The 18,260-nt window shown below is 34.1% G+C and overlaps 2 protein-coding genes across 2 annotated transcripts in view; both read right to left on the minus strand.

Moving 5' to 3' along the window:
- Positions 1-98: 98 nt before the first annotated feature.
- Positions 99-10,906, minus strand: LOC149133441 (uncharacterized). The gene is made up of 7 exons (XM_089358390.1): positions 10,718-10,906; positions 9,415-9,536; positions 7,945-8,060; positions 7,002-7,048; positions 3,620-3,860; positions 1,346-1,392; positions 99-262 (listed from the first exon to the last, which is right to left on the minus strand). The coding sequence occupies exons 3-7, from the start codon at positions 8,048-8,050 to the stop codon at positions 227-229; spliced, it is 477 nt and encodes a 158-aa protein (XP_089214516.1). The 5' UTR covers positions 8,051-8,060; positions 9,415-9,536; positions 10,718-10,906; the 3' UTR covers positions 99-226.
- LOC149133442 (von Willebrand factor-like) overlaps positions 8,243-18,260 on the minus strand; it is a 32,528-nt gene continuing 22,510 nt past the window's right edge. Inside the window, exons 10-15 of the mRNA XM_089359093.1 lie at positions 17,492-17,770; positions 16,556-16,739; positions 13,574-13,790; positions 10,718-10,906; positions 9,415-9,536; positions 8,243-8,275 (exon numbers count right to left, since the gene is read on the minus strand). Of these exons, the coding sequence (XP_089215219.1) occupies positions 8,243-8,275; positions 9,415-9,536; positions 10,718-10,906; positions 13,574-13,790; positions 16,556-16,739; positions 17,492-17,770 (1,024 nt within the window). The remainder of the gene's footprint in view (positions 8,276-9,414; positions 9,537-10,717; positions 10,907-13,573; positions 13,791-16,555; positions 16,740-17,491; positions 17,771-18,260) is intronic.

Below are 18,260 nucleotides of genomic sequence, written 5' to 3' on the forward strand. Positions count from 1 at the left end.
TCGGGAGCCTTGTTGTTGATTGTGTATGTTATATTGGTCCCTCTTGCTAAATTTATAATGGTGTCATAAATCAGGAATTTCACAGATTTGGTACAAGAATAGCCAAGGGTACCACAGGGTACATTTTCTGTAGTCACTTGGAAAGTTCCTCCTGTTTCATTACAGAAATCCTGAGCTACGATATAAGCACATGCTCCTTGGAAGTTGTATGGTTTCCCATCAAATGTCACATAATGAGGATCTCCAAAAGCTTCACAAGTGGCTGTAATAAAAATAACAATAAATCATATAGGCTTTTTATTGAAGACAAAATATAATTGTCTATAATATTATTCTGCCTGTCAGGACATATGTTAGAGTGCTATGCTTTAAACAGCCTTAACTGTGTAACAAAATTGAAGTCATGAACAATCTCTGGTTTGATGAAACAAGTTTTCATGGTATGTTTTTAACAACTTTAACAATGGAATGAAATTAAAAACAGACCTAATTAAAATCCCTAAAATAATGAAACAGTGTTATGATAATCTATATCTAATCTACTACTCTATTCACATCTGTCATGTCAATGATCTTCTCTTAGTTAATCTTAAGATTAAGCAAACCAGAGGAAACTTATCACCATTCCAGTTTTAACATCTAATTTCCATGCTTGCATGGGTCCAACAAGGTTTACTGAAACATTCTTTTGAAGCCAGATGCTCTTCCTGTCACCAACCCATACCTGTTTCCCATGACCAGGCATGTTTACATCAAATATCAGAAACGAATGACATTCATTTACGTCAGTCACATGATTCACAAAACAAGTTTCTTTGAGTTTCTATCTACCAAATCCACTCACAAGTCTTTGGTCAGCCCAGGGTTATAGTAGAAGACAATTGCCAGAGGTGTTATGTGGTGGGACTAAACACAAAACCATATGGTTAGGAAGAAAACTTCTTAACCACAATACAATGCCTGAGCCAATATACATCAATATCATTTTCATTAAGACTGGATAATTTAAACATCCCTGCAGCATTTGAATCAGAACGTGAAGTTTGAAGAAATGCCACTAAACATTTTTTCAAGCACAGTAACAACTCTGCCAGCTCACCGTCTTATGTCTATACAAATATTATTTCAAATTTTTCCACAAGAGCAGGGTGAAAGGATGAAAGGCAAAGTCGATCCTGGCAGAATTTGAACTCAGAATGAGCGACAGACTAAGCATTTCGCCTGGCATGCTAACAGTTTTGCGAACAATTTTGCCAGTTCACTGCCTTATATCTATAGAAATATAATAACAAAAAGATATACTGACTGAAAAAAACGAAATTGAAATAATAGTAAATTATATTACCTGCACAATGACGTTCGGTACATTTCCAGGTTCCATGTTTACAATAACTGAAAGAGGGACCAGTATCATCTCAGAATTACAATATAGAAAGGTACGTTTTATTTTTTATTTATTTCAGATACTGGACAGTGGCCATGCTAGGGCACTGTGTTAAAGGGTTTTAGTTGAACAAATAGATTCCGGTATTACTTTTTTTAAAGTCTAGTATTTATTCTATCAAGCTGTCTTACTGACCTGCTAAGTTACAGGGACATAAACAAACCAACTATCAGAGGGGACAATCACAAACACACACACACACACACACACACACATATATTATAAAGAGCTTTCACATAGTTTCCATCTACCAAATTCACTCACAAAACATTGGTGGCCTGGTGTTACAGTAGAAGACATTTATTTGCCCAAGATGCCACACAGTGGGACTGAACCCAAAACCACTTTGGTTGCAAAGCAAGCTTCCAAACCATATAATCATAATATATGATGTTCATCATATGTCACACAAAGTTCTCTAACATGCTTTGTTAATCTCAGACAGGACTGGGCTATAATTTTTATGACAGCTTTTCTCATATTAATGATAAACACACTAGTATTTAGGATAAACACTGATGACTTTTAAATTATCTGTTGCTCATTTTCATTAATTCTTTATGTCTATTCTGAAATGCTAGCAATTGAATTATAGGTAGGCTCATGTTGTTTGTAATGACGGCGTTACTGAAATCCAGAGAAAGACTTGATATTATAGTACTGTTTATTAGAAACACTTGTTAATTTTACTGTGCTCTGATACCAATAGCAATAAATTAATACTACAGTGTGAAGTTCATAAGTATAAATAAGCTGGAATGCTGTGGGTGGCGGGGAGAACCTGAAGACACATGGCATAGTGATTAGGATATTCAGCTCATGATTATAAGGTCATGAGTTCAATTCTTGAGCGTGTTGTGTCTGCGAGCAAGATACACTTTATTTCAAGTTGCCCAAGTTCACTCAACTGGCAACAATGAGTAGTGCTTGTATTTCAAAGGGCTAGCCGTGTCACAGTCTGTGCCATGCTGAATCTCCCTGAGAACTACATTAAGGGTACACGTGTCTGTGGAGTGCTCAGCCACTTGCACATTAATTTCACAAGCAGACTGTTCCATTAATCGGATAAACAGGAACCTTTGTTGCCATGACTGGTGGAGTGCCAATAAAAAGAACTTGAGGTTTCAGGACTGCTCTTTAATCTAACAGAAAGAGAGAGTAGTGAATGAGAGAGAAAGAGAGAGAGAGAGAGATGCAACTGATTATAATATAGTACATGTACTTATCCAAAGACCAGAACTTCACTATACAACTAACACAGACCACCATAGGTTTCATATAGCACTGTTGCTTTTAACAAACTCTAATACGTGATAGCTACTAACAGTTACACAATTAAGATCATTGAAAGTTAAGTATCTTAACCGTAAACAAATCACAATACCAATGGTAGGATATGAACCTCTGACAGCTTAGACAGCTACCTTCACCCATTATAACACCTATGAAGGAGTGTTATTCATTACTCCTTCAATTGATAAGCTACAACGCTAACAATTTAATTGGCTGAGGCACTCACCACAAATATTAAATATTTAAATAAGGAAACATTCAAGTAATAATCAGTTATTATGAAGTAAACTACATTTCATCACAAAGGGGACGTATGAATCAAATGGAGTCCCCCTACTCATCTAGGAGGACAGTAACTTCAAATAACTGCTTGGGATCTAACAAGCCATCCAACTTATGACAGGATAAAAATAGTGATGTCAGTAGATTGGTCACAGTTGGAGATGTTAGTAGATTGGTCACAGTTGATCATAAATTTGTATGATCAACATCGATTTAGGGTTAAACAGTAACTATTTTTTTTTTCTAGCATTAGCTTGAAACATGAATAATCAAGTACAAATATAGATGGGCTGGCCACATCGCACAACTGAAGGACAACAGATGGAGAATCCGGGTGATGGAATGGACAGCAAGACAATGGACAAGATCAAAAGGCTGACCAAAAACAAGATGGCGAGATAATCTCACCTGTTACCTGTGGCCTATATGGCCACAACTAGGCTGGAGACATTTGGCAGTGGAAGGAATTTAGGGAGGACTTCCTCCTTCAAGAGAGATGAAGCCCTAGATATCGGACACTGGATATGAATAATTTGTTTAATATACAATATTTCAGCAATAAAAAATAAAAAAGAAAGAAGAAAATCTTTTGCAACTAACCATTGGTTGCAGTCTTTTTTAATTTTGTCACCATTTTTGTACTGATATCCCAGATGGTTACAAGGACACTCAGAGGGTTCAACGCAATTTTGACTGTCTTTGTTGAGTTGTACTTTACCTTCAGGACAGATACAACCTTGCTGGCTGCATGTAGCAACACAATCAACATTGAGGCTATCACAAGTTCGAATACAATCAGAGCAGTTGCTCCATACCATATCACCAGAACATAGGTCATGAACTAGAAATTAGAAATGAAATGTTAGTTTTCAAAACCAAAAGTCTATTACAATTTATGCATGAAAATATATGGTTTTCAAATTTTGGCACAAAACCAGCAATTTTGAGTGAGTGGATAAGTCAATTACATTGCCCCCAGTGCTCATCTGATACAAAGTCGACCTCAGTGAAATTTGAACTCAAAAAGTAAAGTTGGACAAAATACACTAAGCATGTTGCCCGGTGCCAAAGATCCTGCAAGCTCATGCTTTAATGCATGAAAATAAAATTCTTCTGAACTAAAAACCTTTTTCTAGCATGAAAATGATAGAGTCATGAACTGAATTAATTCAGCTATGTCACTAGTATTTATTACATTGACCACACTAAAAGATGAAGTTAATACTGCTCTGACTGAAGTTAAGTGAAGGAGGACCTACAAAACTAGTTACAGTAAAACTTCAGTTCATATTTCTACAGACTTCTTTCCTCAACTAAATAGATTTGTGTATTGATATATATTTATGTAGATAAATATATCGACTTAGAACTGTGTCAGTAACCAGGTCGCAGACAGTATGTGGAAAATTTTGACACCAAGTAATAAATGATTAAGTGAAATCAACAGTTTCTGTGTTTCTAAATGGCTAAACGGACTCTTCCATACTGCAATCATTTTAGTTTCAACACATTGTCTCAGATGAAATCACTTGCCAGACATGTACAACTCTAAAATATATCAACTTTCTTTTCTATTTATTTTCGTGTTCTAAAAAAGAAAGGTAGCATCTTCACAAATTGATGAGACAATCTTTGAGAGAGATATAAAATAGGAGTGGATGAGCTAGATGGGTCTAATTAACTTAAAAGTTAACATGTCTTAACTCTGAGTGAAATTAAATTAAATTTAAGATGGATAATTTAAAACAAATTTATTAATCTAATATTTGTATTTTCCAAACAAAACAAGACTTCCCAGTTAAAAAGTTATGAGTATATGTATATATATATATATATATATATATACATATACTCATAACTTTTTAGATATAGATATAGATATAGATATAGATATATATATAGATATACATATACATATATAAAATTAACAGAATGAGATAAAAATCTGAAATCTTTCACAGCCTTGGATTTTTATCTCATTCTGTTAATTTTTTATATATATGCATGCTAATATATGACCTACGTTAGACTCCTCATTCGCATAATCACCGACCCTGGAGCTTAACTATAGTCTGTCCATAGCACTTACTCAGCATTACCTGACACCTTTGGGTCTTCTTGATACCATTACCTCTCATTATATATATATATATATATATATATATATAATGAATTTTTTACCCTCACTTCTTCCAAAACAACCATATATACTTCTAAAAAGATGATAACTATGTAGTTTTTTCATACTTTGATTGAAAGGAATGCCTTTCAGGAATATATGAAACTGTGCATCAAGGTTCTGATATATATATATATATATATATATATATATATATATATATATATATATATATATATATCAGAACCTTGATGCACAGTTTCATATATTCCTGAAAGGCATTCCTTTCAATCAAAGTATGAAAAAACTACATAGTTATCATCTTTTTAGAAGTATATATGGTTGTTTTGGAAGAAGTGAGGGTAAAAAATTCATTGACCTAAAGGTTCCTAGGAGTTCCGCAAGAAACAGTGAGATAAGCTAATGTTAATTTCATGATCATAATATTACTATACATGTACAACATATTATTAGTTATTGTAATGTAGACATCAGCCTCTCTAACCTATTATGTTATCAAAAAAATATAACCATATATATATATATATATATATATATATATATATAATAATAATAATATTATCTTTATCTTATGATATTTACTTTGTTTTATATTATACTCATTTATTGTGCTTTTAATTATTAATTTTTCTATATGTGATAGTGGATTTTCATTGATGAGTTCTTGAAACTTGGTTATTTTCCCTAAAACTATATATATTATATATATATATAAATATATATATGTATGTATGATATTTACCACGTATGATGAAAAAATATGAGAAAGATATGGTATATAACTTTTTTTGTGCAGGGGTTCCTTGAGAAATGTAATTTATTTTAAGGGTTATGCAAGGATAAAAGGATAAGAAACGCTGATCTAAAGAGAGAAGTTTGTTAAAGCAGCCAGTCACTTTGAATTGTTAGAATTGACAAGAAGCTGTGAGAGAACATTTTATACAAAGCAAGTTACAATAGCTACTAAGAATACAACCAAAGAAATAAAATTGGTTTAATGTCTGGCTTTCAAATACTCAAGTCATAACCATTTGAAAGTTGTATTTGTTTTCACTAATGTTTCCTTGAAATGAATATATTAAAATAAAATAAAAAGACTGCCAGTTTCCGCTGTTGCCAAAAATATATAGAAGTGATTATGGAGAAGACAAGAAGAACAGGAAGTGTTTGTTAATATCATAATCATATGATAGATTATAGCAAAATGGCTTGGAAAGAATATCTGTCAAATTTTCTTCAAAGCACGCACTACTATGATGGAAAAAAAAAAAAAAAGAGGCAAACATTGGAAATGTAACCCTAGATATATTATACTCAAGAAAAATATGTGCGGAAGATCACAGTGGAATGGACTGACCTGAGGTCAAGCAACTATGAAATTAATTATTGCAAGCCTTTTTAGACATATTTTAGTCTCAATGTGAAAGATTTTTTCAAGTTGTAGCCCAAATATAATGAGAAAAGGCATATTCAGTGACCATGTTATAGTTATTTTAAGCATTGTTATTGGATGTTGTTGTTTAGCCCCAAATTTTCCCAGATCAAGCAGATCTATAGTCAAGGGCTTTCCAGCCCTGACTATCCCATCATTTTTTTATGCTTCAAACTACACTGTGTAAAGTGTCCTTTGTTTCTTAAAGACTTGTTTCTTAGTGTGATTTGCAGAAGACTTGGCTGTTATCTCTATTTTATCAAACAGTCACACAAATACCAACTTTGGATTAAATCTAGAGTAATGTAGATTTAGCCCTGAGGGATTTAATTCATTGGTCCCTTAAGTAGAGCATTTATGTACATTAACTGGTATATAAGATGAAGGAATTTAGAGCAATTAATACAAACCATTGCAGCTTTCAGTTGTACATTGCCAGTGACCATCAATGCAGATACTAGAAATAAAAAAAAAGAACATCACAGAAAATATAAACCTTTTTTATAAAGTAGTGAATTGTATGGACTTGGTTAGTTTCTTTTTCCATGTAATCATTCTAGTTTGGGCTCTCTCCAGTGGTTTCCATTTCTTTTTTTGCAGATGAAGAGAGTTGCAGAAGGTGGGGGTGATAACTTAGAAGAGGAAGGGTAGTACCCATGATCCATTTCAGAACCTTTGGGATAGACTGGAGGTGGGGAGTTATCTTCAGACCAAAGATCTGGTTCAGATGCTTGCAGCAGAGTGGACTCTGCTACAAAATGGACCAGGACCAGGTGGTGCCGCTAAACCAGATGAAAGATAAAGATAAAAACTGCTGCTTGAGAATAGACACAGTCTTTCCACTGACATGCTTCCAAGCAGTTTCCATCTGCCAATGTTTCAGTTGGTCTGAGGATGTGGTAAAAGCAACATTTGCCCCATCCATGAGTCATACAGTGGGATTGAACAGATAGCTGCAGTTGTCATGGCCCAAGGGGCAATGAGTATCAAATTCAGTAGAGACATAAACAAAATGCCTGAAATATCTACATACATACTTTTATGCTGTGGGTTCAAATCCTACTATGGTCAACTTATATCTTTTAACTTTCCAGGTTCAATAAAATAATTAGTAAAGTACTGGAAATTTCTGGTCTTATACTATTGTAAGAAATTGTTACTTATTATAAGTCCTCACCAAGTTTTTCAAGTATCACTCAAAGTGGAAGGTGAAAGTTGAATGGGAAATTCTGCCTTAAGCAAATTTGATGGGAAATAGGGGACAATAATAATGATGACAATGGCAGTGATGAAGATTATAATATAGTTATATAATGATAACTATAATGAAGATGAAAATTTCATGTAACATACCATTCATTACACAATTCCTGTCTGGAAGATTTTGGTTCATAATATTCATTTCTGTAGTAACATTTACATTCTTCAACTGGCACACAAACATTATCTTCTTCATCATATTTTTCTCCCTGTAAAATTTAAAATTTAAATTATATTAAATCAGTCTGAATCAAAAGAAAACAAATCAACAACAATAACAACAACAGCAACAACAACAATAATAACTGTCTCAGATTTGGCACAAGGTCAGCAATTTTAGGAGAAAGGGTTGGTCGATTACAACAACTCCAGTACTCGACTAATAATTTTATTAATCCCCAAAAGGATGTAAAGCAAGGTTGACCTTAAGACGATTTAAACACAGAATATAAATAATAATAATAAAAATAATAACAATAATAATAATAATAATAATAATAACAACATGGAAAGAAATACAACAAGTAACTGCAGAATGTGGGGAGATGGAGAAGAAACAATAAATCATATTGTCTCTGGTTGCCCAGTCCTCGCTAAGAAGGAATATATTCACAGACACGACAGAATTGGGACCTACATACACTGGAAGCTATGCCAACACTATGGAATAACCACAGAAAAAAGATGGTATGGGGACATGCCAGAAAAAGTCACAGAAAATGAGAATGAAGATTTTTTCTACTATAAGCACTAAGTGGGGATGGGGAAAATTGTAAGAACCTCAGATAGACTACCTTGTGGTATTTATTCCAGTTCTATACATTCTGAGATTAACTCCCACCATGGACTATTCGAGTAGTAGGCTTCATCCATTTCCCCAGTTTCACTCTACTAACTGGGCAGGTGCTCCAGTGGATTGTTTAACTCTGTTGGACCACATTCAACACTGTATTTTTAATACTATTAGTCCTGATCTATCTTCTAAATTGGATTCATTCCCTCATCATCGTCATGTGGCTTCCTTATCTCTTTTCTATAAGTATTTCCATGGACTTTGTTCAGCTGAGCTCTCTTCTCTGGTTCCTCCTTTAAGAACTTATCAGCGATCAACTAAACTTGCATCCAGTTCTCATCAGTATACTGTGTGACCGCCTAAGTGTTGTAAAGCACTTTACAATACCAGTTTCTTCCCTTGTCCCTCAGAACTTTGGAATTCCTTTCCACAGTCTTGTTTTCCTCTTCAATATGACCTCCAGTCTTTTAAGTCTAATGTACATCATCACCTATTGACTTCTGTCTCACATCCATTTTATTTTAGTAGCTCTTACATTTACAGTGGTCTAAGGATCTTGTTACGAGTGAATGCTTTAAAAAAAAATGGTGTCTTTGGTGGAATCTACTCTGCTGCAAGCATTTTGGCCAGGTTTCTGATTTCAGAATACCTTTCCCATCCATTCCACTTGTCTTGTAACCCCCATAGTAGATCTTGGGAACTGCCAGCCCTTCTTATTAAATGATAAAATAAAAGTAAAAATCTGAAATAAATGTATACTGATGACTTACAGGTGGGCAATTACAGCCTTCAATACATTCTTCCTCACAATTCTGTGGTTGAATTCCTCGACAAGTTTGGTCACAGTTATAACCACATTCCTGATAAATCATACCCTTTGTACAGTTGATGACTGAAAATCAAAATTAATACAGACATTCAAAATCAAGCGGATGTTAAACGATGATGATGATGATGATGATGATATATTTACACACACACAATGGGCTTATATACAGTCTATGCTTACCAAATTCACTCACAACAAGGCAGTGATCAGCCAGGGCCTACAGTAGAAGACACTTGCCCAAAGGGCTGAGAAGTGGGGACTGAACCTGAAATCGCATGATTGCAAAGCAAGCTTCCTAACCACACAGCCATGTTTGCTTCTGCACAAGTCGTAAACACCCACTTTGACTGACAGCAGCTGAATCGACTTGAGGCTTTGATAAAAGACTATTTGCCCAATATGTTCTTGCAATAGAATTGAACCCCTAGCCACAGGGTTTCAAAGTGACCTCCTTAACAACACAATCATGGCTGTGACTAAAATATATTTCTTAAATGGAGTCCTTTTTTGTGCATGTGTGTGCATGCATGTGCACAGCTACAACTATCTGCACACACACTCACACACTCACACACATACACAAACACATACACACTCACACACACATACACACACGCACATACACACACAAACACACTCACACTCACACAATCACACACACATACACACACACAAACACTCATACACACAAACACACACACAAACACTCACACACACAAACACACTTATTCACACACACACACACACACATACACACACTCACATATACACACACACACACATACACACACTCACATATACACACACACAAACACACTCACTCACACATACACACACACAAACACACTCACATACACAAACACACTCATTCACACACACTCACATACACAAACACACTCATTCACACACACTCACACACACAGACACATACACACACACAAACACAAACACACACACACACACACACACACACACACACACACACGCTCATTCTCTCATACTTTTCAAATATGTTAAATGAGAAGAAACTGAGGAACAAGTCTGTGTCTTTCTTCATGCAGAAAGCAAACTGTATGAATTATATCTGAAACAGTAGAATTACTTAATAGCAGAATGGGGAATTTGTGAAGGCTAGAAAGAAATGTTAGCTGCATGATATTATCCTGTATGTAAAGTAGAGCTTAAGCCATGTGCCTTCCAAATGCTTAATGCATACACTAATGAGAATAAAGGTTGTTACTTACAACAAAGGTTGCTTTTTCTCCAGTTCAATGTGATGCCCTTCAAGACACAGGCTCGTGCATAAGTGGCAAAAGCTGCACATTCACAATCTCTGGGGTCTCCATGACGTTGACCACACATGCAGACATCATGTTTACATTGGTCGACAAATTTACTAGGGTTCACAGCAAAGTGGCAAGATTTAAAGGATTCTGAAAATAGTAAAAAAAATTAAAATTTCATAATTAAAATGAAAGTTTCTAACCACAAAATAAAAAAATTAATAATATTCAATCAGCAATTTGTTACTGTTTCATAATTTAATAAATATTTATTTTTTATTTTATTTTTCAATATTTCTTCCAAAATATTTCCAGAAATCTATAATTTAATACCAATATATCATTTCCCTTATTATCATGGACTGTAGACATGCTGGGGTACAGCCTTGAAGACTTTAGTCAAACTAATTGACCCCAGTACTTAGCTGTTAAGCAAAAGAAACTGTTAGAATGAGTACCAGATTTAGAATATACAGGGATACAAACAGACCAATACTGGCTGTCAAGTGATGGTGGAACAAAGAGAAAAACACACATACATATATAGTTACAGACATACAACAAAGTTCCACATGACAAATACTGCAAATATTAGCCTATCAACATTACGTAGTATGATCAAAAAGTATCCGGATTGTTGCTATAGTAACGAAACTAAAGAATGCAGAGTAAAGTTGCTTAGCACAAATAAACCTTGGACTCTACTGTGCATGCACACTAAGTTTAAACATTCTAGCTCACTTCCACTGTTTACAGCAGTGCTTGGAAGAAAGGTGTGTAATGTGTGATCATTGCATTGATCATAACAGATAAATTTGAGCAGAGAATCTACATCAAATTTTGCCAAAAGCTTGGTGATACCTGCTCACAGGCCCACGCAATGTTTTCAAAATGTTTTCATTATTCTTGACACAATCAAAATCTTGTGCAACTGAAACCCAAGTGTCTTTTCGGTCAACTGAAAGCAGTTTTGGCACAAACTTGGCAGATATACGCCTCATTACCAAATCATCAGTGATAATGGACCGAACTGAAGAACCGTAACTAATCTGCACATCCTCTGATAACTCACAGATGGTGATTCAACAATTTCCCCTCACAGCTGCATGCACATCTGCAATGTTTTTCTCAGTTCTGCTGGTTGTGGGTCTCCCAGAACGTTAGTCATTATCAACATTTCTTCAGCCAACTTGGAAATGTCTGAACCACTTGTACACTCGAGTGCAGCTCATACATTCCTCTCCATCCACTTTCTGCAACTTTGCATCGGCCTCTGTCATTGTCAATGCAATGATCACACTCTACACACCTTCCTTCCAAGCACTGCTATAAACAGCGGAAGTGAGCTAGAATGTTAAAACTTAGTGCACATGCACAGCAGAGACCAAGATCGATCTGTGCTAAGTGGCTTTACTCTACGTGCTTTAGCTTCGTTACTATGGCAACTGTCCAGATACTTATTCATCAGACCTCATGTATACACTTTATGTATGATACATATATGGCTATAGCAACTATATTAACTATTAGTGAATTTCTAATATTTAATACATTTTCCTAGATAACTTGTTGTCTTCTCGATTCAAAATTTTCCTAATAGGATATTTTGTCACTCAGATTTTTTAATATATAAAGCCCTTTATTCATTTATTTTTTAATTTATTTGTCATTTATTTTTTATCTAATTATTTGTGTAATTGTAAAATTATCTTATGGACATCCTTACAATTAAAAATTTTGTTAGAGATAAATTAAAAATTCTTAAAATCCACCAAAAAGTAATTGACTGACACTCTTATGCATTCATGCATCTATACATACATAAATATCATTCTTGCTTGAAGATCGTTGTAGCATGAAACTTGAGTCACAAGATAAAAATGTGATTTCAATAAACTACACACAAACAAATACCATAAGGTAAGAGTTGTAAAATACATTGAAAGAATGTTTTACATACTACAAGCAGTATCTGATAGAGAACTCAATACATTTAGTGGAGTGGCCAGTTTACTGAGTTTTCCCTGGGGCTGGGCTGATCACGTGGGAAAACTCAGAGAAAACAGTCAATTTTTGATATGATAAACACACACACGTGTGTGTGTATGTATACATATTTGAAACTTATTAATAATATTAAGGTGCTTTTAATTATTAATTTTTCTATATGTGATAGTGGATTTTCATCGATGAGTTCTTGGAACTTGGTTATTTTCCCTAAAACTATATATTTTATTGCAGCGTGGAAGGTGTTTATAAGCCATTTAAAATAACACACAAAATCCGTTAGATTCACTTCTCAAAGCGACGAAAATATTTTGACAAATTAAATTTAAATGTTGAAGTGAATCTAACGGATTTTGTGTGTTAGTTTAAATGGCTTATAAACACCTTCCACGCTGCAATTGTTTTCGTTCCAGCACACGATCTCAGATCAGGTCACTTGGTATGCAAGTGCATCTCCGTAATATATATTTTATATATATTTTAATCTATAAAGCTCAATTTAATTTTAATTTTTTATAAATTGATTTTAATTGAGTTTTTACCTGTAATTTTGGATTTTATCCCTAATATTATTATATATATATATATATATATATATATATATATATATATATATATACACACTTGTGTATGTGTGTGTGTGTGTGCAGGAAATATATATAAAAGTTTATTTAGCGACACTGAATGCAAAAATAAGTCCTCAAAGGCAACAAAAGAAAAACAGTCAAATGCATGTAAATATAAGATTTTTACATCTAAGGGCAAAAAGGGGTTTTTACTTGATGGCGTATTTCAAGGAAACATTCGTACCTTCTTTCCACATTTTGTTACAGACTTCTGTCGCCAGTTTCTCATACTGTTTACTTAGGGCACAAGCTCCAAGGTAAATAGTTGAAGGGCGACTATTGCAAGCAGTGTTAGTTTTCCATTCCATAGCAAACTTTGTCACATTAAACTCATTTTCTCCATTAGGAGTCAAGTTATCATCGTTAACATCGTTGTTGAAATTACCGCACATTCCAGTAACCTACAGCAAGAGAAATGTTTGAAATGATGATAAATCATAGTAAAAGCAGGCAAAAATTAATTAATTCTTTGACAACTTCTTATTGAACCAATCTCTTATAATCTACTCTCAGGAGCTGCTTCATGCTTTACCCAGAACCCAGTTCTAGGTTTTTGTGAAAAGCGAAATCGTGATGAAAGCAAAATCGTGATGGCACCTGTGCCCAGCGTCACCTTACTGGCACTTGTGCTGGTGGCACATGAAAAAACATTTGAGCGAGATCATGCCAGTGCCGTTGGACTGGCTCCTGTGCAGGTGGCACGTAAAATACACCATTTTGCCACCTGACTGGCCTTCGTGCCTGTGGCACGTAAAAGTACCCACTACACTCTCAGAGTGTTTGGCATTAGGAAGGGCATCCAGCTGTAGAAACTCTGCCAAATCAGATTGGAGCCTGGTGCAGCCTTCTGGCTTGCCAGTCCTCAGTCAAATCGTCCAACCCATACTAGCATGGAAAGCGGACATTGAACGTTGATGATGATGATTCACCATACTGCTCAATATGAGCATTTTACTGTTCAACAGCATGGAAAACAGATGTTAAATGATGACGATGATAATGATGATAAGTATCCTGGAGACATAAATAACCTACACAGAATTCTGTGTCCAAATCAGAATAACATAATGTGACAAGATCAGAACTTTGATTTATGTATAAAAATCCACAGAGAAAGAATTGATCAAGTACTTCTTTTATTGACTCCACCAAAAAATGAAAGGCAAAGTTGACCTCAGCTGGATTTGAACTCAGAATGCAGAGAATTAGAATGAAAACTAATCATCATCATCATCATCATCATACCACTACCACACCATTATCAACAGCAGCATCAGAGTTAACATTTTACTTATTAAATACCATCTGTCAATTATATTTATGTTATGGATCTTTTTTAAAACGGGGGCCACATTTTTCATTAACGAAACACTTTGAAACTTGGAACACTGGTAGAATGTGTCATATAAAACATCTTTTTCTCTTAGTCTTCTTAAAAAAAAAAGAAATCCCAAAGTTATTCCATGTTAAAGTTGTCGTATTTCTGTAATTTCAACCAATCACTGACGTCCATTCAGCCGATATACATTAAGCGCCGACTACATAAACAAACGATTCTGAAACAATTCTATCGGTGATAGGGTTAGGGTTAGGGTTAGGGTTAAGGTAAAACAGCAAATTTAAAAAGAAAAAAGCAAATAAAACGAAAAAAAAGAAAGAAAATGAAAAAAGCAAATAAAACGAAGCTATGGCTTAATCAGCCAAAGGAGTAAATGTAAACAACTGAATACTTGTCAGTGATTAGTTGAAATTATCGAAATAAGACAATTTTTTACATGAAATAAATTCGAATACAAAAATATTTTTCTGTTCTATAACACAAAATAGATATAAGTATACGAAGTTTGAAAGTCTTTCCGTACCAAAAACACTACGTAAAACATTAATGAAAAATGTGGCCCCCGTTTTAAAATAGATCCTATGTTATCTAGGTACTGCCTGTTACTCAAAAAATATTAGGTACTACCTGACTATTATTTGCAGTGTGATAAAACATTAGATATGACCTGTCAATTAAATACGATGTCATTAGAGTATTTGATACTACCTATCAATTACATGTCAAGTACAATAGTAGGCACTAACTCTCAACTACATATGATGTCATTAAGATATCAGGTTTATATATTATAATGTCATTAATATATTAACATATTACTAGTCTAATACATAAGGTGCCATTAATATATTAGAATTTATCTGTTGTATAATGTCCAAATAGTTCATTTATTTAAACTTATATAAAGAATGTAAAAGAAGTTTTAAAATTAGCTGAAAAATTATCAGAAAATTATTTTTTTAAAGTTAATTATTATAACACAGGTAGATGAGAGGAGCATTATCTCTTTACAGAGCCTTCAAGACTGATGAGGAAAGAACAGAAGAAACCATGAGTCATGGGTTATACTCAGACCAGAAATATGTTCTGAATTCCTGCAACAGAGAAGGCCCTGCTAAACATACACAAAGTCCTAGTAGTAATGTTAAACCAATCAATAGATTATGTTGATCGACCAGTCAAGAACAAGTAGAAGCCATCCAACTGGCTTCCACATAATTTGTAAGTACACACTTTGATTGAATATGGTAAAAGACTATTGGCCCAGTGTGTCACATTCTAGGATCACAAGATTGTGAAGTTGTATGAAGGCACAAGGTTTTAGATGATTCTGAAGGTACAGAGAGTATATTGCACATATTTTCATCTGTATTTTCCTTTTCCTTGCAAGTTTTTTAAGACATACAAACATATATATATATATATATATATATATATATATAACGTAAGAGAGTTAGGGGTTGGGGGTACAACCCACTAAGGGATAGTATCTATCCAGTATACTGCTGGGAGGGTACCCAATTATTGCTACACTAGTGCTATACTAAGTGCAATCAATGAGAGCGGGTAAAAGTGGAGGTTTTACCCCAAATTTGTATAACAATTAAAAAATGGAGGATAATATGCTGAACCCAACTACTTGCAGACAATGTATCCCGTTGAATTCATTAATTTAATTCATAGCAAAAGTGACAAAAAAAGAAGAAAGAAAAAGAAAGAAAGAACCAAAGCACAGGTGTCTATGGCAGACTATGTTATTTTGCCAACCTGGTTTACATATAGAAGTACAAAGTACATAAGGAATTAGAGGGTGTGAATTTTTATTACCTTTCCTTGATATTTATTGCTAAGTTTCAAATAAATTCTTGTACGTCCATCCCAGAGAACATCAAGACCAATACTGGCAGTCAGTCGAATCAGAATATTGGATACTTTACGAATGACAACATCATCATCTTTGTAAGGTAAACCAATGGACATGGAATTTACTTCAACTTTGAAACTGCGTAGTCTGAAATTTAAAAAAATGAAAACATATTACACAGTAAAGTTTTTTAAAGCGTTTAAATTAAACATTTTCCCAGTGTTTTTGCGTGTCTGCTTTTTATTTCCTCTTCAGCTATTTTGTGAAATAATGGTTTCAATGTATTATTTTAAATGTCATTATTAACTTTTAGTTAGTTCTTAGTTATTACGAAATCAAAGACATATTAACTGACAAACTACTATGCACTTATATATACATACATACACACACATACATGTGTGTTTGTGTGTATGTGTATGAATATCACCATCATCATTTAACACACACATACCACACACACATTAGTATTAGACAGGAAGAATGAGTGTTCAACACTGTATTGGTGGATAAATATTCTTTATTTGTGGATTAACAAGGCAACCAATGGTTTCATGATAGAGATCTCCACAACTATTCAAGCAAACCATTTAGTTAAGTTGCTACTCTATTTGGATGTGAATATGTGTATGTGTGTGCATGAGTGTGTGTGTGTGTGTATATGTGTGTATGCATATATGTATGTATGTATGTATATATGTACGTACGTACGTACGTGTATATATGTATGTATAAGTACAGTGACTTTCCAAACACACTGTACAATAAAATTAATTTAAATCAAATGATTCAAAACCAAACCAATTTATGTAAATTATATAATTCGTTACTAAACATGATAAATTATGGATCATTTATTATTATTTTTTTCTTGTTTTTCTTCACTTTAAACTACTTACCGAATAATTTGGGTATTGTTCTTTGATCCAAATTTAATTGTGACAACTTTGGTGCAGACAGCATCTGTAATTTTATTACAATATTTGTTCTCAATCCAAACTGCGAAACTCTCACCACCATCTTTGGCCTGGTACTGAGACAGTACATATTCACATTCTCCTTCAAAGAAGAACTGTCTGCCATCAAAAGTTTGAAAGTGAGGATCACCAGACAAGGTACATATTCCTGGACAATCTTTGCTCATGATGCAATTCCAACGACCTCCTTCTGCACAAGTACTGAAAAAAAAAAAAGACAAAAAAGAGATGATATTGGTTTGTTTATGTCCCCGTAACTTAGCAGTTGGGCAAAAGAGACTGATAGAATAAGTACCAGACTTACAAAGAATAAGTCCTGGGGTTGAGTTCTTTGACTAAAAAAAAAAATGTTGTGCTCCAGCATGGCCAGAGTCAAACGACTGAATCAAGTAAAAGAATAAAAGAAGAATAAAAAAAGCACAAAATATAACCTTCTTGTACAATGAATCAATTTATCAATCAATCAGCTGATTGATTGATCCCGTGATGTGTTGTTTTAATAAACAAGACATTTGTTGTTGTTTACCCTAAGTCAATCCTGATCTATCACAGCTTTGATCAAAAGCTTTCCAGTAATGGGTAGTGTGTCTTTTTTTTTATTTGTGTGTGTGTGTGTGTGTGTGTGTGTGTGTGTGTGTGTGCACATTGTCACTAAAAGGAGATTACACAATGTCCTTATTGTCATTTTAAA

This window comes from Octopus bimaculoides, chromosome 10 (assembly GCF_046866305.1).
Source record: "Octopus bimaculoides isolate indiv1 chromosome 10, ASM4686630v1, whole genome shotgun sequence".
Classification (NCBI taxonomy): domain Eukaryota; kingdom Metazoa; phylum Mollusca; class Cephalopoda; order Octopoda; family Octopodidae; genus Octopus; species Octopus bimaculoides.

What these genes read in the sequence shown, in the direction of transcription:
- LOC149133441 (XM_089358390.1), bottom strand. Translation starts at nt 8,050, where the DNA reads ATGATGAAGAAGATAATGTTTGTGTGCCAGTTGAAGAATGTAAATGTT. An exon ending in TACAACTGAAAGCTGCAATG is followed by an intron (nt 3,861 to 7,001) that starts GTTTGTATTAAT and finishes TCTAATTTCTAG; the next exon opens with TTCATGACCTATGTTCTGGT. An exon ending in AAAAAAGACTGCAACCAATG is followed by an intron (nt 1,393 to 3,619) that starts GTTAGTTGCAAA and finishes TCCCTCTTTCAG; the next exon opens with TTATTGTAAACATGGAACCT.